The sequence below is a fragment of the Vulpes lagopus genome, chromosome 23 (assembly GCF_018345385.1).
Source record: "Vulpes lagopus strain Blue_001 chromosome 23, ASM1834538v1, whole genome shotgun sequence".
Taxonomy (NCBI): domain Eukaryota; kingdom Metazoa; phylum Chordata; class Mammalia; order Carnivora; family Canidae; genus Vulpes; species Vulpes lagopus.
The window spans coordinates 28,664,332-28,683,911 of record NC_054846.1 but is presented as its reverse complement, the minus strand read 5'-3'; the positions used below and the strand labels follow the sequence as shown (position 1 = coordinate 28,683,911).

The 19,580-nt window shown below is 36.3% G+C and overlaps 1 protein-coding gene across 5 annotated transcripts in view; it reads right to left on the bottom strand.

Moving 5' to 3' along the window:
* The window catches only part of NTN4 (netrin 4), a 124,242-nt gene that overhangs the window by 38,987 nt on the left and 65,675 nt on the right, over positions 1 to 19,580 (bottom strand). For all 5 annotated transcript variants that reach the window (XM_041738563.1, XM_041738559.1, XM_041738560.1 and 2 more), the window contains exons 4-5: positions 6,206 to 6,332; positions 3,769 to 3,957 (exon numbers count right to left, since the gene is read on the bottom strand). In XM_041738563.1, the coding sequence (XP_041594497.1) occupies positions 3,769 to 3,957; positions 6,206 to 6,332 (316 nt within the window). The remainder of the gene's footprint in view (positions 1 to 3,768; positions 3,958 to 6,205; positions 6,333 to 19,580) is intronic.

Below are 19,580 nucleotides of genomic sequence, written 5' to 3'. Positions count from 1 at the left end.
TAACTAATCTCCTTTTTCATGCTCTTTGTTTAAAATTCTGAAGTGGTGAGCTCTCTAGGATTTAAAAAATCTAGACCTGGCAACCTTTTTATATTTTGTAAGAATATAAGCCATAGCTTGAACATAGCACAGTAACAAAAAGAAAACAAAATAAAAATTAAAAAAGGTATTTATCTTGGCTCCAAGTCTGCCAGTAAACCTTTTCTGTTTTTAATGGTTAGAGAACTTTATTCTGTTCCCTGATGCATCCCAAACCTCTGGCACATAAACAGGTACTCAATATAAATTCATTGAAAGACTGAATGAACAAATATATATGTTAGATACATTGTACAGCATACTATTTCAAGTCAATGCAATTTAATAGTATCTTTGAAAATGCATTTTGAAATGTTGCCTGTTGTCCTGCAAGATAGTTACCATATCTGAGTTACTTAATAATAAATTAACTTTCTTTCCTATTTTATCTGCTTGGTAGTTAGTACATTTTCATTTTTAGACATTTCTACTAGTGGTCTGAGGATATGCAACACACATATACATATCTATCTAGTATATTAATATTTTAAAGTATATATCTTTCTTGTTTTTTAAGATCTCATTTTTAAGTAATATCTAAACCCAGTGTGGGACTTGAACTCACAACCCCAAGATCAAAAATCTAATGCTCCACCGATTGAGCCAACCAGGCGCCCTCTTTTTTTTTTTTTAATCTTATTTTAACAGACAAGCAGAGGGAGAAGCAGGCTCTTCACAGAAGCCAAATGTGGGACTCCATCCTGGATCCAGGATCACTACCTGAGCAGAAGGCAGGCACTCAACCGCTGAGCCACTCAGGTGTCCCTGGACATTCAAATTGTTAAAATGCTGTGTTAAAAAAAATAATCAAAGTTTCTTATTGACTGCATTACAATGAATTCTCATTGGGTGTTTAACCATGTCCATTTTTTAATGCCCTGTCATTTACAGGTTGTTGTTCTTTTTTTTTTTTTTTTTTAAAGATTTTATTTATTTATTCTTGAGAGATAGAAGGAGAGACAGAGCCAGAGACACAGGCAGAGGGAGGAGCAGGCTCCATGCACCAGGAGCCCGACGTGGGATTCGATCCCGGGTCTCCAGGATCGCGCCCTGGGCCAAAGGCAGGCGCCAAACCGCTGCGCCACCCAGGGATCCCCAGGTTGTTGTTCTGATGTTCTTATAAAAATATGGTCCAGCTTCAAGAAGAATCACGAAAAGGGCTTTTGACAAATACTGGTCTCTGGTCACCCTGAGATCATAAAACTAAAGTATGAATTGTCAGAACTAATGAAAAAGCTGCATTTAAACAGAACAAAAAGAAATACATGGAACTGAATGAGCTAAGGACAATGATGACTATTTTTTGACTCGTATTCAAAACATTGTTGATCCCCTGATATTTGCTCCTCCAGATTGAAGGAAACTTGTCTCTAGAGATATCTATAACTTACAGAAATTTTATGAAAATGTTGTTTTGAAAATAAATTAAAATATTTTTTAAAAATATTATTTTATATTATTATTATTATTTTAGTAGGCTCCATTGCCAATGTGAGGCTTGAACTCATGACCCTGAGATTAAGAGTCACATGCTTTACTGACTGAGCCAGCCAGGCACCCCTCTATCTATTTAAATATATCCTGTAGAAATGGTAATAGGACTTAATATATTGTGAGTCCAAGCAATTTTATAAGCAGACCCTTAATTCAGCACTTGAGGTTAAGGAGCCTTTATTTTATTCCCGAAGGTCTTAGGGGTCTTAAAGAAGTAATTATCTTTGACATAAGATATAAAGAGTAGAGACTCTGTAATATTATTTCCCACCTTCTATTTTATAGGACAATAATAATTATTATAGTTATAGTATTATAGTTTTTATTTCTTGAGGACTTACTATAACAGGCAATGTGCTAAACAGTTCACATACTTTATTTTATATAGTTCTTATTACACCCTATGGGGAAAAAAAATCAAAGTCCAAACAGCTTTAATAGCTAGCATGGGGTTACACAGCCATAAGGAGCAGGGAAAGCTTCTATTCTAGAAGCTTGATCAAAATCTATTATTTTTTAAAAGATTTTATTTATTTATTCACGAGAGACACAGAGAGAGAGAGGCAGAGACATAGGCAAAGGGAGAAGCAGGCTCCTCACAGGGAGCCTAATACAGGACTAGATCCCAGGACTCCAGGATCACGCCCTGAGCCAAAAGCAGATGCTCAACCACTGAGCCACTCAGGCATCCTGTTCAAAGTCTGTTAAAATGAAAGTCTGAGTACAGACAAGGAGCAGGAGCAAAACAGAATTCTCAGAGAAATATTAAGATGTAGATAGAAATTTGGGGCTCAATGTTGAAAATGAACTGTGACACCTTGTCTTCTACAATTTGACAGAACGCTTGTAACAAGAAAGCCCACTCAAATTTCACACAGATATCTCCTCTCTGATGTTAAAAATATGTATATTTCGCGGCGCCTGGGTGGCTCAGTTTGTTAAGTGTCTGTCTTCAGCTCAGGTCATGATCCCGGGGTCCTGGGATCCAGCTCATTGTTGGGCTCCCTGCTCAGTGGGGAGCCTGCTTCTCCCTCTCCCTCTTCCCCCTGCTTGCACCTGCTCTCTCTCCCTCTCAAATAAATAGATATATAAATAAATAAAATATTTTTAAAATGTATTTTTCAAGAGCAAGAGAATTTTTGTCCTTTAAATTAAAAAACAAAACAAAACAAGATTTTAAATGATTATTTCCCATTGTATTGCTCCCTTCCTGTCACTGTTTTTGAGCTAGAACATGAAGTCCTTGGTGGAGAAAGGAAGTGCATAGACATCAATCTCCATTAACAGTTTGAGTGTTTTTTGTTGTCTGATTAATTTCTGAGTTGACATGGGTAACTACTTGTGTAGTTAGATGAGCTATTCATCCACACTGGGCATCTACTGAAGCTCTGACTGCACCCTTCACAGTCACATGTTTCACCTAATGTCTCATTAATTGAGCAGATCTTTTAAAATTCTACTCTTTATTCATATAAACCTCTTCTTGGAGTTATGCTAACAAAAAAGCAAAATCCATTCTATAAGAATTTAGTATTTTGTGGGGGAGAATAGGGAATTATTGTTATGTTCTAAATTAGTTTATGATACAGGGGTCCATTAGGCCGGTGTCAGCCAAAGTGTATTCATAATGACACCAAAACCTGTAGTTTTTCAGGTATTCAAATTCACTGTAGAGATGAAAAATAGAATGACCCAAGTGCAGATAACTCTTTATTTCATCAATTTGAGTCTACTTATTGCCTATATCCTATTCATATATTTAGTCTTAAGATAATTTCACATACTTTTTAAAAAGTAATCTCTACACCAAACTTGAGTCTTGAACTCATGATCAAGAGTCACATGCTCTACCAACCAAGATAGCCATTTGCTCCTTAAGATAATTTAAAAAATATCTCCCTCTACATCACCCTCCCCCCCTTTTATTTGTCATCTTGTTTTCCCAAATGTGGTGTCACAGGAAGCAATTTTACTTCATGCAGAGTTATAGAAGAGATTACTTTGATGGATATTGTACTGTTTGCATCTAACAAGTTAAAAATTCGTGCCTCTTATCAATGAAGAAATGAACTGGCGTATTGAGTGTTCTGAGAATTTCATGACCTCTCTCCCATGGACCAACATATGAAGGATGGAAAGATTCATTTTTTTTGCACAAATCAAGCTTTTTCCCCCAGTAACCACTAGTTTACTTACTTTTGCAAGCATCTGGAGCAGAGAAGGGTCTCCGGAGGTCCCGATAGAAGCCTGGCTTGCATCGCTGACAATGCTGACCTTCTGTGTTGTGCTGACAGTCATTGCAGACACCACCACTACGATTACCTGATGCCTCCCACACATTAATGTCAAAGTGACAGGTATCAGCATGCCCATTGCACTTGCAGGCTGAGGGGAAAAAAGACATGCAAGGAAAACAATTTAAAACAACAGGTTCTCTAATATTGAAGCAGTTAAAAATGGGGTAAGCTGGCTACTAATCTTTTAAATTTATGTATAATTAACATGCAGTGTTAGTTTTTAATTTTATTTTTAGTTTTGTAAATAGTGCACATTTTCACAACAAGAATCAAAACAGCAATATAAAAAGGCAAACAATGAGAACACCAGTCTCCCAATCCCTGTGTACCCTGTCACCCCATTTTCTTTTTTTTTTAATATATTTTCAATTTTTTTAAGATTTATTTATTTATTCATGATAGATGTAGAGAGAGAAAGAGAGAGGCACAGGCACAGGAGGAGAGAGAAGCAGGCTCCATGCCGGGAGCCTGACGTGGGACTCGATCCCGGGACTCCAGGATCACGCCCTGGGCCAAAGGCAGGCGCCAAACCGCTGAGCCACCTAGGGATCCCCTGTCACCCCATTTTCAGCAAGTTACTACTTTATTGTTTAGTTTCTTGTATATCCTTCCAGTGTTTCTTTTTATTTTTTAATTTAAAAATTACATTTTAGAATATGCCTGGAAGTCAGCAAAGTGTAGATCTGTGTTCTTAGGCAGAGATATTATAATTTCCTTAGCAACTGAGGTTGACATTTATTTTGGAAAGACTATTAGAATGGCTACCCATTTTTTTCCCCTTTTTCACAGTTAACACTTCACCATTTCCATTCCTGCTACCGCCCAAGGACCAGTGTCATCACTGTGGGTCCCCTGACCATGCTTAAAAAACTCGACATGGTCAGGCATTATTTGAAAATGAAAATTCATATTGCAAATACAGGCCTAAATTCATGTTCACTACTGAGCCTGGAAGGAAACTTCTTGTGGACAGGGGTTAGTAACTTGGTAGGTAGATGGATATGTCTTTCATGAAGCACTATTCCTCAGCTATTGATGTACTGGCGAGTATAAGATAGTCTCCTCTAGAAGCCTGGGTGTGTTTCGTTGTTGTTTGTTTGTTTGTTTTTATTAAAGAGGCCTGCATTGTTTCTTTTGTAACCATTTCTCAGAGGCATTTATAAGATTATCAGTAGCAACAAGTGACAAGTCTCTGTGTTCTATATGCATTTAGATACACAGTTGGTGTCTGTGGAAAGGACCAGAATGGCACTCTAGGAATTTAGGAGAAATTCTTTAGATTCTCTTGATGAGTGATTTAGAATAAGAATCCAGACTTTTTCCTGGAGTCAATTGTGTTTGTGCTATTGTTTTTTCATTGTTTCCTTGACATGTTATGATATTTTGACGAGATTCATAATCTTTAAAAAGCATAATATAAGATAATTTAAAATTTATGCTTAGAGGAAATCCTTTACATGTCTTAGAAACTAAAATAAATCAATTAGGATTCCAAATTATGTATGGGAGGAGAATTCTCACAATATTACCCACAGTACTTGCCTTTAAATCTTTGTAAAATTGAAGTTTGCGAGTATAAACATTGTTATGGGCATGTGTATTTCTCTGAACATTTTGAACTGCAAAGAAAAAATGGTTTGTATCCCCATATTTTTTACCGTTTTATCTATCTAATCTCCAACTTCAAACCTGAAGTTAGTCCTAGTAATGCAGTCTCGTTCTTGACCAACTGGCTTGGTTTCAAAACTGATTTGTCATTTCAAGTATCATAAGTGAAAAGAAAGGCATCATGGTACTATGGAAAAAGCATTTAGTTTGGGGTCTGAAGAGCTGAGATCAAGTCCTGACTATGGTTTACTAACCTTGGCAATTTACTTAATCTTACTGAGCCTCAATTTCCTCATCTCCAAAGTGGGATTAACATCAGCTGCTTGCTGCTTGCTTTTTTGGGTTGTTCTGAAAACTGAATTTGAGATAGCTATTTTCATGATTATAATTCAATATCTCAGCCACGAGGGTCATTGTATGCCCTCGCTTGCTCTTGTGTCTAGCCATGTTTTTATTATGTCAGTTTCTCAAAAAAGGTGCTTAGGTCCTGCAAACTGTCCAAGCAAATGGGTAACACACTGTTGGCAAAATTGTCATATTGGCAACTTTGCAAGCAGTGATTGTTTCCAGTAGCTGAGGTCACAGTGAGCAGTGACATGGGGTATATTTGTGTAGGTTACTGTGCCCATCACCCACCACTTTATACTATGTTTCCAGAGACAACAAGGAGTCCACAGATAAGTTTACTTTACAAAGAAGGCTTTTAGGCTTGTGGGTATGGTACTCACTTCTGCACTCTTTAGGAGATCCCGTTTTGCCATCAGCGGCCTCCCATGGGCGGTCATTGTATAATGGTGCACAGTGTTGGCAGTGGGTACCTGCTGTGTTGTGCTTACACATACACTTTCCATGGACCTACAAACAAAAATAAGCAAGAGCTGCAAGTCATAAGCAATGCTAGGGAGGAACATTCTTCCCACCATCTTACCTCATTGGTTGGCTTCAGCCATATGACATTCATTCACTTTCCTAAAGAAGTCATCAAGATGTGAGATCCTTTCTTTAGTTTGTCTTGTGATTAATTCAAAATATTACATAATAAAAGGGGCGCCTGGGTGGCTCAGTCCATTAAGTATCTGACTGTTATCTCAGTTTGGGTCTCGATCTCAGGGTTGTGAGTTTGAGCCCTGAGTTGGGCTCCATGCTGGGTGTGGAGCCTACTTTATTTTTATTTATTTATTTATTTATTTATTTATTTATTTGGAGCCTACTTTAAAAAAAAAAAGTTACATAATATATTTTTCTTGGTTGTAGATTGTGTGACCCCCAATGATCAATTCTGAGATACTGGCTAAATATTTACTTAAAATTTTAATACCTTAAAATTTTAAAAATTCTTTTTTTAAAAAGATTTTATTTATTTATTCATGACACACACACACACACACACACACACACACACACACACAGGCAGAAACACAGGCAGAGGGAAAAGTAGGCTCCATGCAGGGAGACTGATGTGGGACTCGATCCCAGGACCCCAGGATCATGCCCTGGGCTGAAGGCAGGCACTAAACCGCTGAGCCAAAAAATAAATAAATAAATAAATAAACCGCTGAGCCACCCAGGAATCCCCTTAAAAATTCTTTATGCAAAAGTACTGCATCTTCACTATAGAAAACTTGGAAATCTGTAAATATGATTATTTCATATCATAATCAGCATTTGAAATTTTATATTTCTAGTACTTTAAAATACAATTATATTTAAGACTTTTTTCATATAACAGTATATTAAGATCATCTTTTCAATTCATTAAATATTCTTGTGCAGCACACTTTAATGGCTTCCTTGTATAGTATATAATTTATTTGACCAATCACTTATTTTTGGTTATTTAGGCTTTTATATATTTTTACATATTATATTTTAGTTCTTCTTTTTTTTAAGATTTTATTTATTTATTCATGAGAGACACAGAGAGAGGCAGAGACATAGGCAGAGGGAGAAGCAGGCTCCTCGCAGAGAGCCTGATGTGGGACTCGATCCTGGAACCCCGGGATCATGACATGAGCCAAAAGCTCAACCACTCTCTTATATTTTAAGACGTCTCTTATATTTTAGTTCTATAACAAATATCCTTGTAGCTATTTGTGTACATCTTTATTTATTTAGAAGTAAAACTAGAAGTGTTTTCTAGAAGTAAAACTGAACAATCAAAACATATATATTTTTAAGACTTTGAATATATTTTGTCATAATGACCATAAAGATTTTCTTCCAATCCCACAATTCAGAGTAGTTGAGTTTATTAAAATACTGTTTCTCATAGGAATGAATACTTTAGTAGAATTGTCTAGGATCTGAGAGTTTTATGAGTTTTATTTTTTGTATAATCTCACCAACAGTTTCTAAAAATTAGTATCTTGGATCTTGACTACTCCCTAATAACTAAGTATTGCCATGAATTCCAGTACTAACATGCACTTATTGTCACATGATGTCATGACTACAAATGAAAGTTATGTAAAGTAGCTCAGAATGGGGTTTCCAAATTTGGATCTATGAGGGTTTTTTTTTTTCTTGAGAAACAGTATAACAGGTAAATTAGCATGAAAGTAATAAATAATATCAACCAGTCAACAAATATTTAATGTGTATCTACTGGGATAGGCAATGTTCGGTATACAAAGCATTACAAAACATAATTTCTGTGTTTAAGAATAGTATAAAATAGCTTGATAAAAAAGATATACATAGAAAAAATTTATACAGATAAACAAGACAATAAATACCTGAGAAAATGAAAGGATGTTGGAAATTATTTTATTTTTAAAAAATGTTTATTTATTTGAGAGAGAGAGCGAGCACAAGCACAGAGGGAGAGGGAGAAGCAGACTCCCCACTGAGCAGAGAGCCCAACACAGGGCCCGATCTCAGGACCCTGAGATTACGATCCAAGCAGAAAGCAGATGCTCAACTAAACCACCCAAGCACCCCAGGATGTTGGAACTTAAAAGATGCAGGAATCACCAGAGATTGGCAGTTGTGGAGGGCTTTAAGAAGGGGCTAGATTTTAAGCTAGTCCTTAAAGATGGGCAGAATTTCTGAAGGGCAGAAGGGAAGAGACTTCCCAGGAAGAGGAAGCAGAATGAACCAAGGTATGGTGCTAGGAGGCTGGGGAGAATCTGTGAACAAAGTCTATTTCAATACAGCTAGAATATTTTGACTGCAATGATAAAGGAACTACTAGAAATGACATGTACTTGGAGTGGCCAGAATCAAAACGAATCCTTGGAGTTTAACAAATCTGGAAATAACTACACCAGTACATTGATGTACTACTGTGTGACCTAATTTAACACCAGAGTAAGTTACCCAGGAGCCCCTTTCTCTTTTAATTCTCTTAGTATATATGTCTTTGGTTCCACTGGTAGAGACCCTCTAGATTATGCATTACCCACGTCTGTGACAGGACTGCTATGGACCTTATGCTCAGAAAATGTTCAAGTGCAGGAATGATCCACATGAGGCCTAAGTGTTATAATCTGGAAAATATCATAAATAATTATTTTGGTGGCCATATTGCTCAATTTCATTTCTGTGTATTCTAATGTAAGGTTTTGTACTTAATGAAAATTAATTTATAATTATAATTAATTACATATATATAACCTTTTTTTTTCATTGGCTCCTTAGAGTACAATGATGTTGCAAGAATTTTTGTTAATTTTCATCATAGAAATGGAACTAGTATTATAGATTCAACTTATTGATTTCGGAATTCTAATACTTAAGTGTGAGTTGAGCTTCAGTTACCTGTTTTCTTGGGCTTCTCTTTGTGACTATCTCTCCTAAGAGCTGTTTATATGTAAAGTCCCAGGGAGTTGTAAGATACATCTCCATTCACACATGCAGGTGAGTTCTAAAGACAAATTTGCACTTAAATTTGGAGATGTGCAGGAATTCAATTTTTACTGCTCTATGAGAGTGTGGTCTTTCTATCCCAGCTCTTGGAAGAGCGTATATTCTGGTAGAAATGTTCCAGTCCTACTGCATTTTTTATACTAAATTTTTTTCATTTTATTTACTCAGGAGAAACAAAGCGACAGAGGCAGAGACAGAGGCAAAGCAAGAAGCAGGCTCCCTGTGCCGGGGGTGGGGTGGAGTAGGGGGTGGGGTGGTGGCGGAGTCGTGGGCAGGGGATGGACAGAGTTGATCCCAGGACCCCAGGACCAAGACCTGAGCCAAAGGCAGGTGCTCAACCACTGAGCCATCCAGGTGCCCCCAGTCTTACTGCATTTATTAAATCTTTTAAATCCAACATTCCTTATCATGGTGAAAAGTAGAAACTCTTTATCAAATAACTTCGGTGTGGGAAGATTCTCTAAAGGCTCTCAGTAAAAGCTGGATGACTGTTTACTTGTGCTAGATGCTGATTTCTATTTTTTTTAAACACTAAAAACTATTCGATTGTATACTTTCAATGAGTCAAATTTTTGGTACATGAATTATCTCAGTAAATTTGTTAAAAGACAAAGAAAAACAAAATAATGGTAATAATGATAAGATTACATTTATTAATCATATGAATTTTGTTAAAGAAATTTAAAAGCACTTGTTTTATTAAAATATATCCACTAATTGCTCTTCTGATCTCTTTTGCTAATATTTTTGGCAGTCTATGTGTTTGAAACCAGTCTCCATTTGATACAATTAATTGCATATTAATTCAATTAAAAAAGACTAGGAAAAGCATTTTGCTCTAAATAAATCAAGAAAACTTCTCACTGTTATTTTTTTTAAGATTAACAAGCTCATTCAAATTGCACTGGTTGAAGAAAATAGTGTGACTTTTTTAAACTTTGAGAAAGCTTTGAAAAAATATGTATTATTTTTTATTTAGTCTTTTAATGACTAGTACGTGAGGAATAATACAGAAGAGGTCGTATAAATTGAACACATCATATTTACTGGGAGCTACAGAAATATTCTTTCTACAACAACTAGTAAAGAACATACATATTTGTGAGGTGATACGTGCTGATGATTCCATGAAGACTTAAATAAAGCTAGATTTTAATTTCAATTTTGTCTATCTCACAAATGTTGTCTTTTGCCCAAAAGAAAGATTGGGTAGCTCAGAAGAAGCCAAGCTTCCTTTGAGCTTAGGAGCGGGCTGCTGAGAGCTAATAAACCAAATCACAATTTTCTATGAAGATTTTTCAGATAAAGACAGTAATAAACTTATTCACCAAGCATCTGGAAAAAAAAAAAAAAGAGGAAGAGGGAATCCCTGGGTGGCTCGGCAGTTTAGCGCCTGCCTTTGGCCCAGGGCATGATCCTGGGGTCCCCGGATGGAGTCCTGCATCAGGCGCCTTGAAGAGCCTGCTTCTCCCTCTGCCTGTCTCTGCCTTTCTCTCTGTATGTCTCATGAATGAATGAATGAATGAATACATACATAAATAAAATCTTAAAAAAAAAGAGAGGCAGACAAACCATAAGACTCAATCATAGGGAAAAAACTGAGGGTTGCTGGAGGGGAAGGGGGTGGGGGATGGGGTAACGGGGTGAAGAACATTAAGGAGGGCAGGTGATGTAATGAGTACTGGGTATCCTGTAAAACTGATGCGTCACTGACCTCTACCCCTGAAACCAATACTACACTATATGTTAATTAATTGAATTTAAATAAGATTTACATTTTAAAAAAGTGAATCTACTTTCAGGGCAAAATTTAATAGAAGATAAACTTTACAAAAAGTTTGAATGGACCTCTGTCTTGAAAAACAGATGCTGATTTCAAGCAAAATGGAGTCTTTAGAAAAACTGAGTAAGAAAAATCTCCCAAAGTTGAAGAGTTTAGTAAAGTGAAGATATATGGCTGGCATAATTTGGTAGCATAATGAAAATTAGGGGGAAGAGTAGGTTTGTAGTTGTCTAAATCCTATAACTTGTAAAAAAAAAAACCTACATACAAAACACCTAATGTACAAATATTTGATGGAATTAGAGTCAGAATTCCTAGAATAAACAAACCATCCTTAATTCACCACTGCTGTTACATGGAGTACTATCTGAGGGAGGCATTTTAGAAAGTGTTAATTCTGAAGTAAATATGGTAAAGACCAAGGTCAATAAATGCTATTTGTAGGCAACGTCTTAGTCCTTGAGGCTGTGTCTTAAAGAACACATAAGATTTTCCTTAGGGACAAAGACAAGAAGATAAAATCCCCAAAGAATTCTGGGAAACATCCATAAATACAGAGGGCATGTGTTGGGGAGTAGGTTCTATATAGATCATGGAACATATTAAATATCAGCCTAGGATGCTGGAATTTACCCCGTAGGTACTGAAGATCCATTGAAGATCTTGAGTAAGGAAATGATTAAAAAGTATATTAAATACACTTTTTTTCCTCTTTCTAAAAAAAACCTTTCTAACTCATTCCTATCTTGTCTCCTGTGTTCTTTCTTCCATTTCCTCTTTTACTATTTCTTTTTTTTTTTTAAGATTTTATTTATTTGAGAGAAAGTGTGAGTGAGTGAGAGAGAGAGAGAGAGGATAAGCAGGGGGAGAAGCAGGCTCCCCAGTGAACAGGGAGCTGATGTGGGGCTCCATCTCAGGACACTGGGATCATGACCCAAGCTGAAGGCAGACACTTAACCACCTGAGCCACTTAGGTGGCACCCCTATTTCTTTAATATATATATATATTGTATGAAGTATTGTTCATTTCCTTTAGAGGAACTAAACTATCATTATTGGTCAATTTATCAGGTTTGGTCTTGGAATGCCCATGGCCTATAAGTAATTTCACCCAGCTCATGGGTTAGCCCTGGCTCACAAATTCCAGACCTCAGGAGGCCACAGACATCTAGGGAAACCTCATCAAACATTCACATGTATCACAAGATAATGGAGACAGGTCAGTTCCCTCTGGAGTAAAGATTTCAGAGCATTCCCTTGCTCCCACATGCTGAGAATTGGGATGAACCTCCCAGGGTCTGAAAAATGCCAGCCCAGCAAATTTTTCTGCACACAGAAAAATTCAAGGAGCTGTCATTTTGAGAATTACCAAAAATAGCTGTAAATCATTATCTAGACCATCTGAAACAAGAAGTCCTTCCTCAGCGATACAACTGTTACTGTTCAAGCTTGAAAGATCACCCACTATTTGATGCTCGTGAAAAATGTGCAAGTAAATCTAGGTCTTTATTGGAAAAAAAAAAAAAAGAAAAAGGAAACTTTAGTAACAAGTTAAACATAGCTCTTTTTGGTACACAAACATGAAATAGATAAAGGGCAGGAAAATGGGGTTATGTACTTAAGGCTTAGTTGAAGAAGAGTGGTGTCTGGTTGTCTAATTGGAAAAGGAGAAATTGACTTTAACAAGCTTCTAACCCCTAATTATCTAAGAGGTATATCTTAGCATTTTGATTATTCTATGCATTTCATAACCCATTTTCTTATACTAAGTACTTTATTCTGTTGTCGAAAATTTTCCTGTTTGTATCTAATATTATTTATTTTATCTAAGAGGTATGCCTTAGCATTTTGATTATTCTATACATTTCATAACCCATTTTCTTATACTAAGTACTTTATTCTGTTGTCAAAAATTTTCCTGTTTGCATCTAATATTATTTATTTGTTATTAGTATTAACCCATTTGCAAGTCATTTTTAGCATACTTATAGGGAAGGACTCATGTAAGCTTTGAAGCAGTAATTTAAGCAGTTATTGGAACAGTATGCTCATTAGAACAGCATGCTTATTAGTTAGCTATGTACTTTCGTGACAAATATATATTAGAGCCAAATAGGTAAGGAGAGAAAATACAATTTCTTCATATGTGAGGCTACAAAGGAATATAGGGTGGAAGCAAAAATGAGATTTTTAAAAAGATTTATTTATTCACTTTAGAGAGAGAGAGAGCATGAAAGGGGGCAGAGGGAGAGAGGTAGAGAGAAACTTTATTAGACGTTTTGCTGAGCTCAGATCCAATGCAGGGCTCAATCTCAAAACCCTACAATCATGACCTGAGCTGAAACCAAGACTCAGATGCTCAACTGATTGCAACACCCAGGGGCCCCCAAATCCATCACTAGAAGATAGAGAGGTCTTGCCTTGAAAAGCTGCTTCTTCACTGTTGTTCCTTTTGGGGCAGAAGGTCTTCTAGTGGTCTACCCATGCAGTTGAGGAAATTAGCCATGGATCATTGGCAGTGTCAAGCATAAGGGCTGGGCAATCACTTATCAAGATGTTGCAAAATACTTAAACATTAGATGGGAAATTGGCTTAGCCAACATTTACGGTCCTAACAGTCTTAGGGTTCTATAATTTTAAGGCCTGCTTCTCTGTGTTGGGAATACTGATTGGTTGTAGGCAACCACCCATAATGTTTTCTGAACCACCAAAGAAGACTTGTGTGGCTGGGTCCCGCTGCTGCCTTCTAACCAATGTAGAACATTTCCAGATTGTCTGAAAATCAAGTAATGGAAAGCTAGGAAAGTATTTCTTCTTTCCTGAAGGCACTTCTTGGGACACAAATGAGAAAGTAAATAAATATTAATAGTCTCTGAAGACAGACTTTCATTTGTTGATACTGACTATACCTAAACAAACATAAATTCTATTCTTTTTATTTTTCTCTTACTGTTTTCCTTCCCTGCTGCATTTTTCCCATTGTTTGTGACCAAAGAAATTATAGACTAAATATTCTTCTAAACTCCTGCCTTCCAAATAAAGGTATACTTCATCATCTAGTGATGCTCACCATAATGGAAATTACCAAAGCAAAAAAATCAATCTGGCTAGTGCTTTGGAGGCAATCATATTAACTGAATTCTTTTAGAATGTCTGATAAAATTTGCTTTACCAACTGCTTTCCAAGAAAGAAGGGAACGGCTGTTGTTCATGTCTTACTAAAAATTATAATGAAAATTAGTGGAGGAAAAAAGACTTTACAGCTAAGTATTCAGAAATTCTTGAATTTCATAACTTGATTTCCTTGTGCTCTCGTGCCATTATTGTTTATATATACATGATTCTATTTTCATCTTTACCATTCAACTTTGAATTCCAATGGCAAATGAGTCTTCTTTTCATGCTGTCGTTGGAACCTTAAAAAAAAGTGTTTGTGAAAAGAGAATGCAAACAGTGCCTATTCTATGAACCAAAGGAAAATACCCACTTACAGGCAGCTGCAGCAATTCACAGAACTCCATTTAGCTATGACAAATGATTTAGAAGTGGAACAATGCTACACAGCAATTTAAGACAAAATGTGAAGGCAAAAAACTGACTAATTTCTAAAGAGATAGTATGTCCCATTTAGAGAGAAGGATTAACTTCTAAAAGAATGAACTTCTTATGCATGCAAAGAGATAAATTCTAATAACAGGCTAGCCTGTTAAAGCCTGCTCCTCTTATGCAGGACAAAAACACAGACAACAATGCTTCAGCACAAACCTTTGAATAGAAAGCATTGTGAGGAAAACATGTCTTTTCATTAACAAATAAAATATTCTTTTTTCTCCAATAAAGGTTTGCATGTTTTAATGTGGGAGTTCTATGGTGAATATGAAGCATAATAATTGAGTTTAGTGGAAAAGCGGGCTTGTCAGAATGGGGCAAAGTAGGTTGAAGGCTAAGTATTCCAAACCTCTACCCAATAATATATATAGCAAGAATGCAAGCAATTGAAAAGTTTTACAGTCTATTCATTGGTTTGAACTTGGACACTGGAGAAAACAGCTCTTGTAAGAAAGTAGGGGCAATAAAATAAAGATTGGTATAGAGCAGAAACAATTATGAATAAAGAATGAAAATTAGCCAATACTTTGAGACTTCTCTCTTCTCAGCCAGTTGCCTGAAATTCTTCCAATAGAGATTCATTCCTTTAGCTCTTAAATGGGGTTGTAGGTCCAGGAGCTCCCTACAAAAATGCACTTATGCTCAAAAGGGGCAAATCCTTAATTATTAGCAACAAACATATCGGCTGGGATTATAACCATCTGTTCTCAATCTTAGAACTGAACTCAGAGTTGCTGAGAGGAAGTGGCTTCCTGATTAAGGAAAGGGAATGTCTTAGGGGGAAAGGAAAGGAGCCTAAGACAAAGTATGGCTACATTTGTTACCTTGCCAAGAACCTTGCTCTGACTGATAGAGCTAGAAAAAAGCATGAACGGAACCAATGCAAATTTCATAAGAAAACTGCATTTAGTACACTGTATGGTGATCATGTGCTTATCTGTCCCTCTCCACTAGATGGTAAGACTTTGCAGGGAAGACACAGTGGGCTAAATTTCTTTGACTTTCTAGTAACTGACATATAATAGATTTTCAATAAATATGTGTGTTAATTTTTTCATTCAGCAAGTATATTTTAATGGAGCATTGATAACCTTAGTTACTGAATTTAGTTCCATTTTATAAAATTGCCAAGAAGGCAGGGTACCAATCATGCATTTGAAGTGGGAATGGGATACTTTTATTGTTTGTCACAAAGCAGGATTTTGGGTAGAGGATTAAAAGATATTCAGGTTTGTCCAGTGTGCTTCCTTCCTATAAGGTGCATACTAGTTCACATCTGGGCAAGGCATGTTGGTAAATATGTTCTTACCTGTAGTAGTCATGTATAGGTGTTCTGGATGATCTGGAAGCTTAAGGAAAATGTGTCAGCCGTGGAGGGAAATGAGAATAATAATGATGATTATGATGATGATAATAAATAACAATAGCAGTAGTAGATAATATGGAGTAGCACTATGTGCTGGGCGTGACTCTGGTTCATTGTGAATCTTTGGATTCACACAAGAACCCTATAAGGTAAGTACAATGATCACTGCCATTTCACAAAGGAGGAAACTAAAGTCTAAAGAGATTAGATAATTTGCCTAAGGTCACAAAAGCCAGTAAGTGGTGGATCAACAGTATTTGAATTCTAGCAGTCTGACTCCAGTCATCATCTTAAACCTTAACCTATGCTATGTTAAAACCCTAGGGAGTAGGAATTTTGAGGGATCCACTTTGGCCAAGTCCCTTGAGGGACTACCTCAATAAAACAGATGTGTTCCAAAACAATTTTTCCTTGAAGAGCTCTTCAGGATTGAGTTTGGACTCAAAGTGAGCCATTTCATGGAGGTTCTGGTCTTGAGTGGATTATTAGTCCTATTCCTCTGGGAGAAGCCTAGCAGTTTTGGAGGTAGGAAAATACTGGAAGATTGGGCCCCATTTCCCACATCTGGCACGAATAAGCTTAGGGTATGGAGAGGATCCCACTGGTTCAGTGTAAAACCTGGGTAATGAAAATTCTGATGCCTCCTTGGGGCATTTCTGGGCTGCTGCACATTTTACTTATCAGAAACTCCAGTGAATAAATTTACAAATGAAGATGATAACAAAAATGTAAATGAACTCAAAGATTTGCTCTTGTGTATAGCACCTCTTTTATGTTAATTACTCTCCTTATTAGATATGATTGGGTAGGGATAGTGGTAGTCTTTATAGTCAGTATTATTTTAGGCTATTAATGATAGTAATAGGAGTAAGTGAGGTTATGGAGAATGGTTACATGAAAATGCTATACATAACCTAATGATTCAGATACATTTTTAGATTCAAGTTACTGGGTTTATTCCATTTTTTCATGTACAAAATTTTGTATGCCCCCACACTGTGATTTGTACATCTAAACAGCAGTTTGTGTCACTGTGAATACTCTTTACTATAAAAAATCAGGAGTTGAAAGAATATTCGGAAGCATACATACACAAACACACAAAATTTCCAAATGCTACCAAATTTGTGTACTCCAAATTATGGGCATTTATTCCAAGATTGCTTAAAGATATGGTTCCACCAATCTTTTAAAAATAGTATTACGGCTCAAACTAAGAACTAAAATCAAGTTCTGTGGGTTATCTTTCAACATACATCATGGCCCCTTTTGAAAAAATTAGATGATTGGTCAAAACCGAAACAAAAGAAAGCAAAAACAAACTCCCAAACCTACCTGTCTAAAATAGGAGGGCAGACACTGCTTCTGGGCAGAGAAAAAGCATAATTCGGGCCTTTCAAATAAATTGCAAATTACTTTTGAGCTTAAAAATATTCTTAATAAAGTAACCTCATTTAAAAAGGCAACTGAAAGAAGGTCTTAAAATATCCCTATTGTTTTAAAATGTACTATTGGCTCAACATTGTATTTTTTTAAGTGAGCACTTTAGTTTACATTTGGAGTCCTTGAGTAACTTTAGGTAGGATTCTCTCTCACCCTTCAGAGTAATGACTTTGTAGAACAAAGAAAATCTCTTCTTTTTTAAGTCCAGGAATAGGGCCTACTTTTATTTATTGCCAGGGGCTTAAGAGGCTTACATGTACCATCTTTTGAGAAAGATGTTTTGCATCTATTTGTAACTACATTCAGTATTCTTTGTCTATGTGTGTGTGGTTCTTTGAATGATGGCTTACTGGTTCTTCAGTAATTAATGAGTCAAATAAAATTTTTGACCTGTTTATTTTATATCTGGACAAGAGTCATGACTTCACTTTAAAAAAATGTATCCTGGGGATCCCTGGATACATTGGCCTGCCTTTGGCCCAGGGCATGATCCTGGAGACCCGGGATGGAGTCCCACATCGGGCTCCCTGCATGAGGCCTGCTTCTCCCTCTGCCTGTGTCTCTGGCTCCTCTCTCTGTCTCTCATGAATAAATAAACAAAATTTAAAAAAAATAATAAATAAATGTATTTTTTAACACTGCCATTTCTTATCCTGCACAAGTTCATCCATATCAAAGTTGTTCTTCTATCAAGACTTCTTGAGCATGTACTTCTAAGAGTGGAATTTAAACTTGCTTTATATAGTTAAATGGGTTTTGATGTATTATATTCTCACAAGATTGATTCTACTGGCTTCCTCTTTTCAGTATCATCAGGTACTTTATCTTTTCTCTGAGGACTGTAATAAATATTTCTGCCATAAAAATGCAAATAGCATTGAACTAAATATTGTGATGCCCAGGAGGCTTATGAAGATTACATTCAGATGTTACAACTTATGCAATTTTCTCCCCACCATTATTTCATTGCACAGAACTATTTTTTATTTGTTCTTTGTTTCCAGTGGATTTTAAGAATTATTTCTGGCTACTGGGCTTTTAAAAATGATGTCTGTCCAGGGCATCTGGGTGACTCATTCCATTGAGCATCTGCCTTCAGCTCAAGTCATGATGCTGGGGTCCTGGGATTGAGCCCCGTGTCAGGCTCCCTGCTCAGCGGGAAACCTGCTTCTCCCTCGACCGCCCCCTCCTCTCTCTCTCTCTCTCTCAAATAAATAAAATCTTTTTAAAAATGATGTCTGTCTGACATTTTTATTTGGATATATCTTAAGAGTGAATAGAGCTAGATTATATGCATAGTTTGGTTTCAGATTTGCATGTGTACAATGTACATTGCATGTGCATTGTACATATTGTACAATGACAATATACTATGATTTTAAGATGTTTATTTCAATGTATCTAAGGCTTTCTTGTCTTATAACATCAAATTAGCTTCCCTTCTCCTCTATAATAGCCACAATTTCTTCAGCTGTAAGATACAGAACAAGAGAAGATTGACAAATAACATTAGACTCTTGCGGTAGTTCTTGTCCTTAGGCAAAATTTTGAGTTTTCTATAAAGCTGTATGAGAAACTATGTCAGCATATAGCTAAGTAATTTTAAATTTCCTTCAAGCCAAATTGCTATCTGGTCACTGCATCCAGTTACTAGGACAAGTTGTTACATAGCCATCCCACCTGCTCCATCTCTGTTCTTCATTTGATCTCAGCTAAGTCTTATTTTCATAACTTCACTTTGCACTTATCTTTATACACTGAAACTTTTCCAAGGTCACAATGCAAATCAGTGACAGAAGAGGGAACAGAACTCCCAAGAGAGTCCTAAAATACTAGAGGCCCCATCTTAGAACAGTGAGGTAATCAGGAGGATTTTTTTCCCTTCCCATCAACACCTAAAATAACTTCTCATGATAAAATCTCTTTGAGGAGAAAAGAGATCATATCACTTTCAATTCTTTAGTACCTATTTGATTTTTAATAATTTTATAAAAAAAAAGCAAAAGTGGAATTAACAACATATAACTTCCAATAC